General features: G+C 40.7%; 1 protein-coding gene across 4 annotated transcripts in view; it reads right to left on the bottom strand.

Moving 5' to 3' along the window:
- The window catches only part of grin2aa (glutamate receptor, ionotropic, N-methyl D-aspartate 2A, a), a 176,062-nt gene that overhangs the window by 35,259 nt on the left and 125,332 nt on the right, over positions 1-15,471 (bottom strand). For all 4 annotated transcript variants that reach the window (XM_074695980.1, XM_074695979.1, XM_074695981.1 and 1 more), the window contains one exon: positions 5,496-5,610. In XM_074695980.1, the coding sequence (XP_074552081.1) occupies positions 5,496-5,610 (115 nt within the window). The remainder of the gene's footprint in view (positions 1-5,495; positions 5,611-15,471) is intronic.

Genomic DNA, 15,471 nt, shown 5'->3' on the forward strand with positions numbered 1-15,471 from the left:
CTTTTTTAAATCCCCTGTTTTGTTTCAGCAAATGCTCCCTTCTGTCACCTCACACCTGCCCTCCTTTTCTATGTTCCCTCAGTTTCCCTTGTGGACTTTTCTTCAAAGACTTTGCACATTTTTCCTGAATGTCTTGCTCTCCATTTGATCTGTATTGCACTACCTTCCTTTTTGGTTTGTAACCTTTGAAAACACAAACATAAAAACACAGAATTTTAAAAAGTCTCCCTTTTGATCAGCAGTCCCCGAATGGATAACCATGACAGAGTCCCCAGATAGTGAGGTAAACAAGAACATCTGAACTCACACACAGATTCACACACCCTCATGGATTCTGGCTTTAAAGAGTGGTAAAAGAGTTTAAAGATGGGTCAGTGCTTGTATCTTGAGCACCTTGTCTTTGCCACTCAAACCGGGAGAGTTATCACTGTGGCATGTTGCATTATGGGAGAATGAGTTCCTAATAGCGTGGAGAAACCCATTCAGTCATAAAACAGTATCTGTCACTCCTGTCAGACAAAATTATGTTAAGGGAAAGGATTCTGCTCTCACCCTCCTACGCCTGCTCTGGGTGCGCGTGTGCTGTAGCGTGTGTATGCTCACGTGAGTGTGAGAAAACAAGGGCAGAGAAAAAGCAGACAACAGAGTGGAAGAGTGAGGGAAAAGTGCGGCTGAGGATTTAGACTTTTAGAATGGAGAGACTGGGCTCTCAGATGCATATGTGTGTGCTTACCTTTGTGTGGACGCACATAAGATTTTGTGTGAGTCTGCGCTCCATATTATGATTCTCCAAGCACAAATCCCATGCTGTCTGTTATAATTATTTTGTAAACTGGCTGCTAACACTGCAGCAGCTCCTGAAGCAATTTGCACACCCCATCTACTCAGCAGGAATAAAACATAACATCCTGGTTCTGATCTGTAAATACATGTTTCTCATTCAGTCGCTGAGGTTATGTACTGTAACACTATAGAGAAAAGTCTGTCAGGTTATTGATTCTGAAGCTTGATGTTTACTCAGTTAATAATGACTGATAGTGATGATAGTGACTAGTTACATTTCTTGCTGGCTGCTGGTCAAACCCTTTTTCTTAGAAGTAACTGTAACTTTTAGAATCAGTTTGGTAATGCTAAAAAAGTGCACTGTGCTAACACATTTTTTTTTTTTTTTTTACATTACGTTTGTCATCAATCAAATTTAGCTTCATAGACCGTCGGGAATTTTCTTTAGCTGATCATTTACTGCACTCCATAAATGTCCTCTACAGTTAGCAGGCAGGCAGTTGCTATATCTCACAACAGTCTTTTTAAAATAGTTTCTCCATTTACAGTTAAAAAAAAGGTACAATTTATAGTAGAATCAGTTTATGAAAACTAGCAACAGTTGTTGTCTTGACAGTAACTTAACTCCAAAATGTGTTCTTTAATTAGCTTTAATAAGCTAATGGTAAAAGCCCTACACTTTACTAGCAAAATATGAGATGAAGGTAAAACTCACCACCTTTTAAAGAGTAGATAAGGGTTCAAAATTATGTATAATTTACCATATTGTTTTTCTTCTTATCCCTTGAGCACTTTTTTAAAGTTAAGAAACTTTCTTTCTTGACTTTGGTTGAGATTTAAACTTGTTGGAGTCTTTATTTTAACTATTATTACTGATTAATTTATTTGTTTCATCCGATCAATTTATTTTCAGTTTGTATTCAGGGGAAACTACGTTGGGTGAACCTTCTTTTGGAAAATGTTAGCTACAGATGACAGGCAGCTGCTTTGTTCCAAAACCTAACTGTTCTTTTTAGTCAACATTAAAGAAATCTGCATCACCAGTAATCTTTTCTCACTACAAGGATAAAAAAAAAAGTTCTGTAACTATGGTTGTTATTTTCCCTGTCCAATACGTATTCATAGTTTTATTTTTTTTTTATGTGCAGCGTAAAAAGTGTGCATATTATATCAAGTATCGTGATGCATCCAACATTTTAAATGTTGTGCTTACTCTGTCACAAAAAATTACAAAATTGTGGTTTTGCAAGAAGGGTCCTAAGGACTATTACACTGACTAGAGTAATCAAGCTGCAGCCTTTTTAGAGGCAGACTTTCACATGTAAACATACATCAATGTTTTTAACCACTGGAGTGTGACTTTATAGTAGGACACTGCTAGGCCCAAGGGGTTTGCATATGTTTGTGGACTTCTTATCTAGTACAGTGTTCTGTTAACGAGAATCATAAGTGATGAAGCTCTAACTTTGAATATTTCAGTTTATGAGCATGCAACCACCAACCTCAAAAGCATCTTTGAACTTTTCTGAACTAGACAGGGATTAGACTGATTTTGTTCCCTTCGGATGCAACATCGGATCATTTTTTCATACTTGAAAAATCCTTTGCATCTTCTTTCTCCAGGCCAATGCATGGTAAGTGTTGAGTACATTTTCAGAGGTAAAAACATTTGTTGCATAAATGCTCTGTGCCCTGCTGCGTCAAGTGAAATACACTCGCCTGATTTGCCACAATCTGAGCTTTCTTCAAAGAAACCGTCACTTTCTGGCAGTTGTGTAAAAAAACAGTCAATAAACGTCATAGCAAGCAGGTGTAACATTTTCAAAAGCCTCTTTTCGTAACTCAACTGTACACCATCCAACCCAAATCTGTGTGTGAGCAGGTGTGTTCGTCACAGAGACCAGCAGGTGTGAATGCTTTGAGAACCCAAGTGTTAAACACCTGTAGTGAACGAGAGGGGGAAAAAAAGAGAAAATATGCACAAGCTGGTGGCTCGGATGCACCTTTCTCTGTCTCTTTGTGTCTCTTTTTCCTGTGCTCATTTGCTTCCTCTATCCGGGCCCATCTGTCTCTGTGTCTTGCTCGTCTCAGTACCGCTCCATATAGCTCCTCCTCTGCCTGTCTCTCCCTCTCCTCTGCCTCAAGGGAACACATTTTATATTTTTAGTGCATATCCATATTTTAGTGCAGTTACTGAATTTTTATCTCTTGATCATAGAGGAAGATTCTCTCTCTCGCTCCTTTGCTGCTTCGTGCAAGCTACTGATTTCTGGCGCATGGATAGGGTGAGTGCAGCAAAAAGAGGGGGAGAGAAGCGAGCTCCCAATTACGTTTCCACTTTGGGTCTCCGTGTCTCTCTTTCTCTGCACCACAGTGAAGTGGTACTAATCAATTTCTCTGGCTCTCTGTTTACAACAACACACTCTACCTCCCGTCAGCAAACCAACAAAGGCTCCTTTGTGTGTGTGTGGTTGTGTGTGGTTGTGTGTCAGTATGAAATATGAAAAAGCCAGTCTCAAAGGTTGGGTGGAGACTTTGCAGATTGCGGCAGACTACTGTGAGCTCTGTAAAACGCACACTTCCATGTGACCTGAATTAAGATCTACTGATGCATAGGTTGCCTGAGAAGTGTTCCCATCTCTAACCAGTGTGGAAAGGTAAATACACAAACACACACACACACAAACACACAAACACACTGACATGTATGGGCAGTGACCCCATGCCACCCCAATAACTGAGGTCTCAGGTTTTGATTAACTGCAGTTTGAGGGGCTATCAGAGACCACAACTGCAATCAGAGCTAAAGAAGGACAGAGTACACGGTAATCTGGGGTGGGTAAGAAGCGTAGGCAAAGGGATGAGTGGAAAGAACATGAAGGAAAGGATAGAAATGAGGAAAGATGCGGGACTTTATGGTATGGTGGTAAAGGGGAGGGAGAGAAATGACACGACGGAAAGCATAACCATTTATTTCCCTCTGTTTCTCATCCAAATCATTGTTTTATTATTCCTCTTTTTCCATCCTTCTCTCACTTTTTCCCTCCTCACCTAATCCACCCTGAATGATGAGCTATTGGGGCATCAACGTGAGGTATTTAAGTCTCAGAGAGGCAGCCAGATGTGGGTATAAAGATACATGGCGGCCGTTTAAAGTCCATTACAACGGCAGGAATTTGCCGCCATTGACTGGAGCCATTTATTACAGGAGCTTTCTCACATTAAGCAGGTGAAGGGATCCATAAGCTTGTTAGTAAATGAGCTCATTGATCTTTACAGTGAGGTAGAGGCAGAGTTTAACATTTAGAAGTGGCTGTTTGGACAGTTTAACCCCGACATACTGTTCAGACATGTTACAAACGCCCAAAATGTTCTTGTTCAGTCCCAAAGTTTAAAGACTCTTTCTAAAATGATCAAAACATGACGTCACCAGTTTGACGTCACCATTCTAGCTTCATTCAGTCAGCCATGCCCTTATATGAGCAAAACTCTGAAGTTATATATCTTTAAAAATAATGAGTACAGTGAATGCGGACAGAAAAACAAGGCACTTAAACTACATACTTTTCTAAACCAGGCTGACACATTTGATTCTGTCTTTTTGAATGGGTGCGTATGTGGTTCCTTGTACTACTGCACCCCCTCTCAAGTGGGCACTTGAAGGAACTGCAGTTTTAACACTTCTGCATTAGTTTCACATTTCAAGACTGCAGGTTGGTGCTTGGTAAGCACAGACTATGAGCAATACGTAAGGGTTAAAATATTGAAATGTCACACTTTGTTTAAGTAGTCAGGTGTTATCCCGGTTAGCCACAATTATTATCACTGCTAGCCAACCCATCACTTACCGGTTTACCTGTACTTATGTTTGCAATGGATGAGCAAGCTTTTATTTAAGGAAACAATGTCAGTCAATGTTAAAAACAAACAAAAAAAAAAACATAAAGTACACCATCTTTGTACTCACATAGAGGTAATTAAAGTCAGTGTTAGCACATGTATAAGAAAGGGTTTGTTGAATTGAAACTCAAAGACAGTAAGAAAGGTAACATGGATAACAAACAGACGGACTCAAAATATGACAAACATCAGGGATGTAATTTAAGAAATCATCAACCAGCCACCAACCAAACGCCTCCATGCATTTTTTAGATATTTAAAGCTTCTGTGAGGAGCCTTTTGTTTGGCGCCCTCAGGTGGACAGTGTGATTTTTCTTATCTCTAAGCTAATTTTGTTGTGAGCCTGTGTTAGCAGTGTTTACTGTCTTTCTACTTTCAGCAATATCATTAACTTGAAATAACAATTGGAACAAAACATATATCGCTTACAACTTAAATGATACCTACCCCCAAGAGCATTTTTTTAAGATAAATAATTACAATATATACATAACCAGTCTTGTTGCTATTGCTCTTGTTTGCTTTTTAAGGTCATAAAAACATGAAACACATTTACAGTTTATTTCAATTTGATTAATCGCAAGCTGAAATTCCTCACAGGAGCTTTAAAGTTAAGTTACGATTCTTTACACCCTCTATTTCCTTCCTTTAAAATGCTGTTTTGTAGTAGACTGCACCATTAGAAATGATGTAAGATGCAAAATGATTTCAAATTTACTATCTCGATTGAAAAATAAGTATAAAATAAACTATTTTAAATACTTAAACTGGATTATGAATCTGTTATTGTACCACACAGGTGTAGATCCTACCTTCTCCCACTCCCTCTCCTTGTTGAGAACAATGACAACCAGCTTGGGGAATTCCTGGTAGCCGTCCTCTGTGAATGACAAGTCCTTGCCATCCCACGTCACATTCATCATGTACCTGATAGTGAGAGGAGAAAAGGAAGGGGGCAGGGAGTGAAAAGAGAGGTGAGTGAGGCGGAAGAGTTAAGGGATGAGAAGAAGGGAAATGAATGGCAGCATGGAGAAACAGAGGAAAAAGAATATTAAAGACATTAGCATGAGAAAAGTTAAATCACAATCTAGAAGTATTACCATAATAAAATATTCACACAGAATCTTTTGTATTGAAGATGAAATCATTATGCTGAGGAATAAAAATCTATTGAAACTCCAGCAAAACATTTCAATGTGAGTGAGTGTGTGCGTGTGCGTGTGTGAGAGCTTTTATTGGAAGTGATACAATAAGAATTGTTCCATCACCATTCCAGTTTCAGAAACAGTCACCTACAAATTACAGATCATGTCAGAGTGGTGTCCAAAGCAGAGTTTGGAAGCTGTCATTGGTACAGTTGACTCAACCTTACTTCATGGACAACCTGACTACAAGTAAAGAGGCAGCGTTAAGGTAGGCCTATGGCGTGAATCTGTCAGTCAACTGCTAAAATGCTCTGTTCTAAAAATAGTACAAGATCTTTATGAAATCTTTACAAGACTTCCTGAAATGATGAGGTCAGGTGGGCTTAGTACGCCAACATCTGCTCATATGCTGTGATCCATTTGTACTCGGAAGTCAGAATTTCCAAGTTTCGAGTGGGAACGCCCACTGGACTTGTAAGTCGGAGGAAATTCCAAGTTCAGGGGTAAGCAGTAATTGAGCTTCTGTTGTATTCTTTTTATTTTAGAATTACTGACTAGTGTTTGTGGCAATAAATCAGCTGTTTATAGAGTATTGTTTGATGTTCATACACAGAAATACTGCTGTTAAGGCAAGTTTTTCCGACTTGACAACTGGAACGCTGAACTCAGAGATGACTTCACTCCCGATCCCGACTTCCCAGTTCCGGGTTCAAATGGTAGCAGCAATAGTTCCCCCTCTGACAGGCCTCGGAAGGGCTGGCCACTCAGAGGGAAGGGGGTTTTGTGGAGCAGGGAACCTTAAAAAGACAGCCCCTAGAGTGAAGATCTACAGATGGAGGCTGAAATAAGGGTTGTGTAGAACCCAAGTGTGGGCAAGTAGTGTTTTTTTTTTTTTTGAGTTGTAAATCATGCAAAGCTCAGGGCACCAAAAGGAAAGAATAAAGTCTAAAAAGCAGGGCAATTCAATCAAAATAATTTTACCAGTAGACAGTAGACGCACTGGAAATATGCTGCAAATGGAAAAAGTAGGATCTAAAGACCATAGTATATCCTAGCGCCCACCGCACACACATTTACACACAAACTGTGCAGAGTGACCCATATGGCAGGTCACATTAGCTAAGATGGAGGGCAGGGGGAAGATATTCTTGGGTCCACACAGCCTTCACATTAATCACTGCTGTCCTTCCCCACTCTGTCTCCCTCACTCTTTGTGTCAGCGGTCATGTACAACACAGGAGGGAGACAGCTTCTCTTTTCTCGCTCCATTCTTCTCCTTTCTCCCCATTCTGCTGCTGCGTGATGGCAAACTTTAAATAGAACATGCACATCCTGCAGTGTGCTGAAGTGGGGGAAAAAAAGGAAAAACTATGGGGGAAAGAGAAGATCTGCCAAATCCTTCTCATCCAGTTTATGAAACTGTAATTTACAGTAAGCTAATTGAATTAGCTTTGTCATTCATACTCTCATGTGTGAATGTTATCTAGAAGCAATTATGATAGCATGTAAGTCAACAGGAAGTTGATAGATAGCTGGAAGAAAGCGCCAAGTGTGTACATGTCCCTTTAAATTGCTTTGGGTAACACACACACGTACAGCCACTCGATGCTCAGATGAAATCAGCAGAGATAAGGGGATTGAGTGGTTTTTCTGATTAAAATAATCTGACTGGCCCCGCAGGCAGCCAGGTGAGAAGTATTAAGCTATTTGATTGGACATAGGATGCGGCGCTGAACCTAATTATGTGCAACCATAGCCGAGGAAGAAGTGCGGGAGAAATCGATAGCAGTGTGCAGGCTGCTCCTTTAGACAACAGCCCATTTTGCGCCGTGTAACCATCTATCTGGGAGTAATGCACACAGGCCACACACACACTAATACACATACATAGAAACAGCAGAAGCTTCTCTCTTTTTTTCTATTTGTTTACTCGATATTTTGCTCCCCTTTGTTGTACATTTGGATTTTCACTCCCTCCTGCTTTTATTTCTTTTGACACAAGCCATCAAAGATTTGTTATTTAAAGGAAAAAACATGGAACATCTGATGTAATTATGGTGAAACTCGTGTAGGGTGTCAGAAGTCTAGGAGGCTTGTAGAACATCATGAAACTTAAATATATAAAGAAAAAAAAACAGGTTCTAGGGGCCAAATGAGGATTTTCACTCAGCTTCAGTTTGTGCCAAGTTCTGTGTATAGTTTCACTCTGCAAGATTAGACTCTCATTTATTCTGCAAAACATTACATCTTTAATCTTAATGTGCAATTTAAAGTTATTATTTATTCATTTATTACAAAAGTAGTAAACTTTATCTAAAAATGCTGTTGAGAATTTTTTAAATTGTTTTAATGTTTTACAAACTTGTTTTCAGGCTGTGTTTCAATCCAACACTGTGTTGTATTATGATACATCTCGGACTCAGGTTCTCCAGTTCTGGGATTGAAACTATGCGCTGACTTTTCAAACACCTATTAGAACACATTTAGCATTCATGCTAGTTTTCAGTAGCTAAAAACCAAATGAAAGCATCAGATAACTCAGCAGGATGCAGACAGGATGAGCAGATTGAGCATCTGCAAGTACAATTGGGCAAATGCCCATCAAGCAGGTGGACCTGATGGAGTGTTGCTAGGATACGGACACAGACCTAGGTGTATCAACTACAACATGACCTCAAATAACCCCTTAAAAAACCTCCCCTGCTCCCACATACTGAAACACAATTACTTTTGTCCTGCCCAACAATTCTCCACCTAATGTTTCCTCTCCCCTGTAGCTCTTAGTGAGAGTAAAGCAATCCAATTCCTCTCACTACCCAGCCTCCATTATATCAGTAATCTCTCTTTTCATTGAAGGAGGGGGAGAAGAGAAGGAGAGGAGAAGAAAAAGGCTCCTGAAATAAATTCACAGAAAGATAAATGCAAACATGGAAACTCTACATTTACATCATATTTCTGTGACCAAGTAAGATAACCAAGCTAAAAATTGAGGACAAATTAGACTTTTTCTGTATACTGACTGAAAACAATAATGAATGATAAATAAGGATGGGTACCCTTCACATTTGAAACGATGCAGTACTGATTGCCAGGTACATGGCAATTTTTGGTACTTTTTTGTGCTCATGTAGTAAAAAAAATATCAATTGGTTAAAAAATAAAAAATAAAAAATTTCAACTTAACATATCCTTCAATATATAACCTAGCAATATTTTGTTCATGTCTACCATGGAAAATCGCCTATTCTTCCACTCCCTCACAGTCACAAAAGGATGCATTTAGGTGCCTTAATATACCTTTTGGTTTTGCGTGAATCGGTGCCTGGTATTTTTGACAGAATTCGGTCGGTACCTAATTTGGTACCTATCCCTAATGATAAAGATGTCTGTACCAAGAATTATCCAAAGATTACACAAACACACAGTGAAAAGACCCATCAGTTTGGTCTAGTCCACAGAGCAACTGACTGCTTCTGTGCCTCAAAAACATGTGCAAATGAGTCACACAATATGTGGATTAACTGGTCAATTGACTGCAGCGCAAGCACGAGCTGCTGTTTGTTAGCACACTCAAGAAAGTAAGATGGAAACCAAGAATCAGTTATTTAGCCAGGGGCAACATCCAGATTAGAAAAGCTTATATGAGGGGCTAAAAGTTGCTGTTCATCAAGGATCCGCTTGAGGCTGGAAGTCACATACACACCCAGCCAAAAAACAGACTTTACAGCATTAAAAAAATATTTACAGCCTGGTTCAAAAGACGGCTTGGGTCTGAAATGCTGATTTTGCTATCAACACACAATGTAGGGTGGGTTGATTTTTTTCTAACTCAGTGGTTTAGAAGATATTAGAATTGTTTGATTGTCCAATCAGAGACATGGCTCAGCTCACGCAACTGACGGGCACCCTATTGCTGAATAAAGGAAGCTCAAAGTCCAAGTCATGACCAATGTGGGTGTGTCCACGGATTGGCTTCATTTCACTATATAAGGAGCAGACGGGTGACGCTGCAGAGACCACATCCATGTTTTATACAGTCCAAGGTATTTAGCACTTCCATGTGATGATAATTTCTAAGAAGTGTTTGGGGGATAAAAATTGGCACTTTTCTGCTTAAAGCTCTTTGTCTTGTTGTGTTTAAATGTTCTTGACACAAAAGATATAAAGTCTGAAGCGCTCTCTTGTTCTGAGTTTCTCTTGATCTGTCAGTGCCGGCTAAGGTCTTACTCTGTGATGAGAGCTCGTATTTTATCTGAAGAGGCTTCACTGCAGGGGAAAAAGTCTCCACAAGGATCTTTAGATAAGCTGTATAATGCTCCCTCTCTCTCTCTCTTTCTGTGTGTGTGTGTGTGTGTGTTTAAGACAGGCATTTACCCTTCATCAAGACAAGGACCAGTCAAAACAATGATCTATACTGTCAGCGCATGTGATCTATGAGCTGCACCAGCACACACACACACTCACACACACACTGTGCTTGTGAGGGATGTAAGTGGGGGGAGGTGTCTGCAAAAGTTGTGGGCTGCGTTGGATGCTGATCTCAGTCTTTTGGGATGACTATGGGCGGTGTAGTGACTTGAACACACACTTAGTTGGCGGTGAAGTAGATGCTAGCTTTGCACAGTTTTGCCCCTCTTGTATTCGTCTTTGTAAGTGTGTGTGTGTGTATTTGTACATTGTGTTTGCACTTGTATTTTTCTGTGTAAGTTCCAGACAGCAAAGATTAATGCGAACAATTACACTTTTCTCTTCTCCTGAGCTTGCAGTCCAGCCATAAAATGCAACACATGTCCGCACAGCTACTTCAGCAGGTTTGTATTTGTTGCACATAAAAAGATTTATGTGTGTATTGGCTCAGGATCTTAAACACTGCAGCTGACTGTGAGTATCAGGGTCCTCTCCAAAATGCAAATCAATTTTTAGCTCAGAAATCCTGGCGCAGCACTGGAGCACCTTTTCTTACACACCAGTCCTTCTGATGAAAAATTAATAAACCGCTCGTCTGAGGGGATTTGCAGAGGTTCATATAGCGACTCACTAAACTTCTTCCTATCTTCGGCACTGCAGCCCCATCTGTCCATGATCTGAAGGAAAAGCAACTTCATTTACATCTGAGGTGTGTCATAGTAGCTGTCAATCATGTTTTATCCTTCCTTAATGGAGAGAATATAGAAAGCATCCCCATACTGGACTGTGAAAAGATGATAACCAGAGAGCCCTGGATGTGAGGCTGCATGCATTACAGAGTCACCTGTGCAGGAACTTCAGCAGCACATTGTCATAACAGGCTGAACATAAACAAGTAATGAATAATGGAACGACACCCAGATAACCTGATAACAAAACATCCACAACATCTGACAACAACATCCTAACTCAATCCAAATCACAGCTTCTGCAGGGATGGAGGGTTTGTGTGTCAGCTAGCCACTCTGATATCTTTGTTGTCATATCTTACAGTTTTGCCTTACGATTACAAACTTTTAACATGAGCAATGCTAGACGGAAACTGATCACATGCTAGGCTATATCCATCTGTGCAGCAGACCGTGGGGTGAGGTGAAATCATTTGCTTCTGTTAGCATCATATTGGTAAACAATTTGGCTGAAATGTTAGCTTCAGCCAGCATGCTAATTCTGCAGGCTAAACAACATGGATACTTGAATAATGGATCCTATGGAGCAGGTGAGAGAAACTTTAGGTTGCAGCTCCATGGAACCACTGGGACTTTTTTTAAACTACAGACATAAATAATTTTAAATCAGTAAGCCATCTTTTAGCAACTTTTTTGCTACTGTGGTTGTATCTTAAGTTAGTAGCTGGGTAATGAGTGGGATGATGTGTGGTTAACAGGTAGTTCTGGGAAACAGAAAGCCTCCAAGGTAAACCCAAGCAGAAACCTCTGGTCTAAAAATAAGAAGCAATGCAGAAGTGCTAAAATCTGCAGGTTGTGGAATGTCCACTGGCTCTGAAGGTACCAGAAATCACATATACGCTAAGCCAAAAAAAGCTGTTTTCATAGCATTTTTAAGGCCTGGAACCAAAAATGCCTTCTGTCTGAATAGCTGATTTATCTACAGGGGTGAGTGTAGCAGTTTAGAAGATATCAAGATGACAAGTTTACCCATTCAGAGCCTCATCTCAGCTGATTGACAGGTCGGCTTCACATAGTACCACAGCACCCCACTCCATTTCTACAATGGCCCCACCTACGGCCCCTCCTAAACTTTTTCAGAAACAGACGGATGACTTCACAGACACTACATCACGGAGACTACGTCCATTTAATATACAGTCTATGGGTGGACCATAGATAACCTCTAGCCATCATGCTTTACTTAATGTGTGGTTCAGTTTGAACACGTGTTGATACAGGAGGGCAACAAACGACTGTTAATGGCGCCTCACTGTGTTGTAAAACGCTCCATAAATGCTGCCTTGATTAGCACACCGCTGTACAAGCTTCATAATTACATGATTGGATCAAATCAATTAATTTGTCAGCAGACGACATGCATCATAATCTCTTAAATCCTCAGTCAGAGCATGTGCAGTGTGTAACTAACATGTCTCTGGACGGCTACGAGGACTCAACATGTGTGGGTGTGTGTAACGTGTCAGTGTGTGCATGTTTCCTGAGTTCTGACCACCATAAATCACAGCAGGAGACTGGAATTACCTGTCAGAAAAAACTACAACCACCACGCCTTCCACCAACACATGAACACACGTGCACACTGATAAATAAGTGCTTAAGTCTTTTAAGGCACTGTGTCCACTGCAGTAAGGTGAGAGATACATTGTAAATCTGCTATGATGGAATATTCTTTTGAGGGGCGGCAGAGTGTGTTTCTCTTGTTTCTCGTCCACACACACACACACACACACACACACACACACACACACACACACACACACACACACAAACCTCCAGCATGCACAGAGCATATTTTATACAGAGCACAAGTTGTCACTTGGTGTGATTGCTGCACTGGCCAGGGCTCTTAGCCGGTCATTTGTCTCCTGTTTTTATTTAATTTTATTTTTCGATTACTCAGCAAAACATATTCATCTTGGACGTGTCAGGGTGGATTTATCATTATGGCTGTCACAGGAGAAAGGGAGTGAGCTAAAAACTTCACTGGAAACCTTCAAGGCGAGACACTCGTCAAGAGAAGAACTGACTTTTTCTGTGGTTTCAGCTCAATCTATTAATAAAAATGTCGTCAAGCTCCTTATTTTACCTGTGGAGGCATGTTTTAGACAGGACAAAATTTTCTGCTAAACTTATGGACACTCTAACAGGCATGGAAAGGAAAGAGAAATGCAGTCACAGGATTAAAGATGACAGAATGATACTGTTAGTGACACTTTAAATATTACAATATGTCACACCGGGGCTGTAAATTTGTACATACAGCCCATCTGCCCGCCTCTGTTTGTGTGCCATGTCCCCACTTCCTCCCCTGACAGCCGCTGACGGTTTAACAACCCACATTGGCCCGTCGCCCCGACCTGGCCCTGACCAATCGTGTTGCTCTTGTTCAGTCCCTGAAGCCTCATTGGCTGAGCTCTCTCACCCACAGCAAAGCCATCTGTGGCTACTCATCACCTGGGTAACAACCTGAGGCAGCAGAGCATGCTGGGAACAAAGTCAGCTGGCTGGAGATGTTAGCTAGTTTTCTCTTTATGTAGTTTTGTTTCTTGGTGATCAGAGTCCTATTAAGGCTGCCCAAGGTGTCATCAGTCATACTTTAGTGTCTCTTAATGACGATCATTTATGAGAAGGGTTTCATAAACATGGCAGATCGATGCCAGGTGCTCTTCTGTTGGGTTTAACCACCCCTGAAATTTTAAGTCCTGACAACTGACACACTTTTCCCTTTCATGCCTTTGCTTTGAGCGCTCAAGTCTCCCAGGGCCTCTGAACTCCCACAGAGGAGTTTGCACTTGGTTTCCCTCAGCGGGCACTAAAAGGGATTCCACCTTTGAAAGTGGAAAGAAATCCTGTCTGAAAGCTAAATTTTAGTCACTTTTCAACCAGCAAAATGGTTTTTCATCAAAGCATTGAAGGGTTGTGAAAACTTGTCTGAAATGATGATTGAAAGCTCAATAAAATCCCTATTCGTCTAACACTAATGTTTTAAAAAACCCTTAGTTCATCCTCTGTGAGAAACACTTTGCTAGCTGCTGTCTCTTTAAGCCTCCCTGCTCCACAAACCTCCTTACCTCTGATTGGTCAGCCAATGGGTGGGGGCCTGCTGTGAGATTAACAACAGGAGGACTTGAGGTTTGAGGCCCACCCCTGCTGAGTGTCATGGACCAGTTAGGAGATCCCTTTGGGATGACAATCTCAATTCTGCATGTCTTATTAAGATCTCGTGAAAATCTTGTGCTTTGATTTCCAGTTAAAGAAACTTTAAACCAACCAAGTCAAGTTTTTGACAAAAAAGAAAGAGTGGAAAGTGTCAAGGATTTGAGGCTAGTATAGCTCAAAAGAAGGAAAAACAGGTGCCTAATTACCCAATTATAAAGACTGTTTCCACTCAAAAACTACAGTTCCCAGTGCTCATTCTGATCTTTTTTCAGCACTGCTATAATTTTTTCTAGCCTCTCGTTTTTTTACCGAGAAACTGCTTCCCAGCTTTCTGTATTAGCACATAAAAAAGGAAAGGAGAAACGTGAAGGCATAAAAACACACACAGGTGGAATAAAAATCTAAAAAACCTCAGGGCTTGTAAAACAACCAGACATTTTTATAAAAAAATACTGCTGTGAATACTTGATAAAAAGTTTACAAGCAATTGTTGGAATAATATAATACAACATGGACAGGTAAAAGTAAAGCCTCCTGATCTCAGGAAGTACATCTTTGCTTATTGGACAGTCACGGTTATGAGGAGGTTTACACACAGGGTCTGCTCCCAGCTGTAAATTGGTGTCCATTCATTTTATTAACTCTTATTTTTCTTCATAAAAGCTGGAGCAGATTGTTGAAAAATATTCTTCTATATGTTTTCATGAGCAGAATTTTTCTCTATATGAGCTTCTAAATTACAACATGAATAGAGAAAGATGGCGTTTTTGGAATCAGTTTTGACGTCCAACTCTTTTGGGTTATATTTTCACACGTCATTTATTTCAAAAAAAGAAAGAAAAACAATGGGATGTAAACACAGGTTGTATGCATCTCCCCCCCTACCAGATGGAGAGCCAGACAGAGCTGGCAAGACCTGCGACATCTCCCACTGGCTGCCGGGGAGCGAGCACATGATGGGAGAGGAAAGAGAGCCGAAGAGGGTGAATGAGCTGCGGGATGAATAAATGAGAAGAGGAACAGAAGGACGCATCAAGGAGCTCTTCAATTTTGGAGAGCACTCATTTGTAGCAGCCACCCGCTGTTACCCCCAGTCTCAATTTCCTCCCTCTTCCCTGTTTCTTCACAAACTGCCTCCCATTCAGCCCATCTTCTCTCTCTTACTCTTACACTTCCTGTATTCTCTTTGCTCGCTCTTTCAGCCCCTTGCTCCTCTATCCAGTAATTGCACCTTTTTTTTCTGACTCGGTCTTCAGCATAAACTTGGTGGAAACTTGGAGAGAGTATCTAATTACGGAGGACAAAGGTAGAAACAAACAGACAAA

The sequence above is a fragment of the Halichoeres trimaculatus genome, unplaced genomic scaffold, assembly GCF_033239565.1.
Source record: "Halichoeres trimaculatus isolate MK-OKI-2021-1 unplaced genomic scaffold, fHalTri1.1 fHalTri1_scaffold_20, whole genome shotgun sequence".
NCBI lineage: Eukaryota > Metazoa > Chordata > Actinopteri > Labriformes > Labridae > Halichoeres > Halichoeres trimaculatus.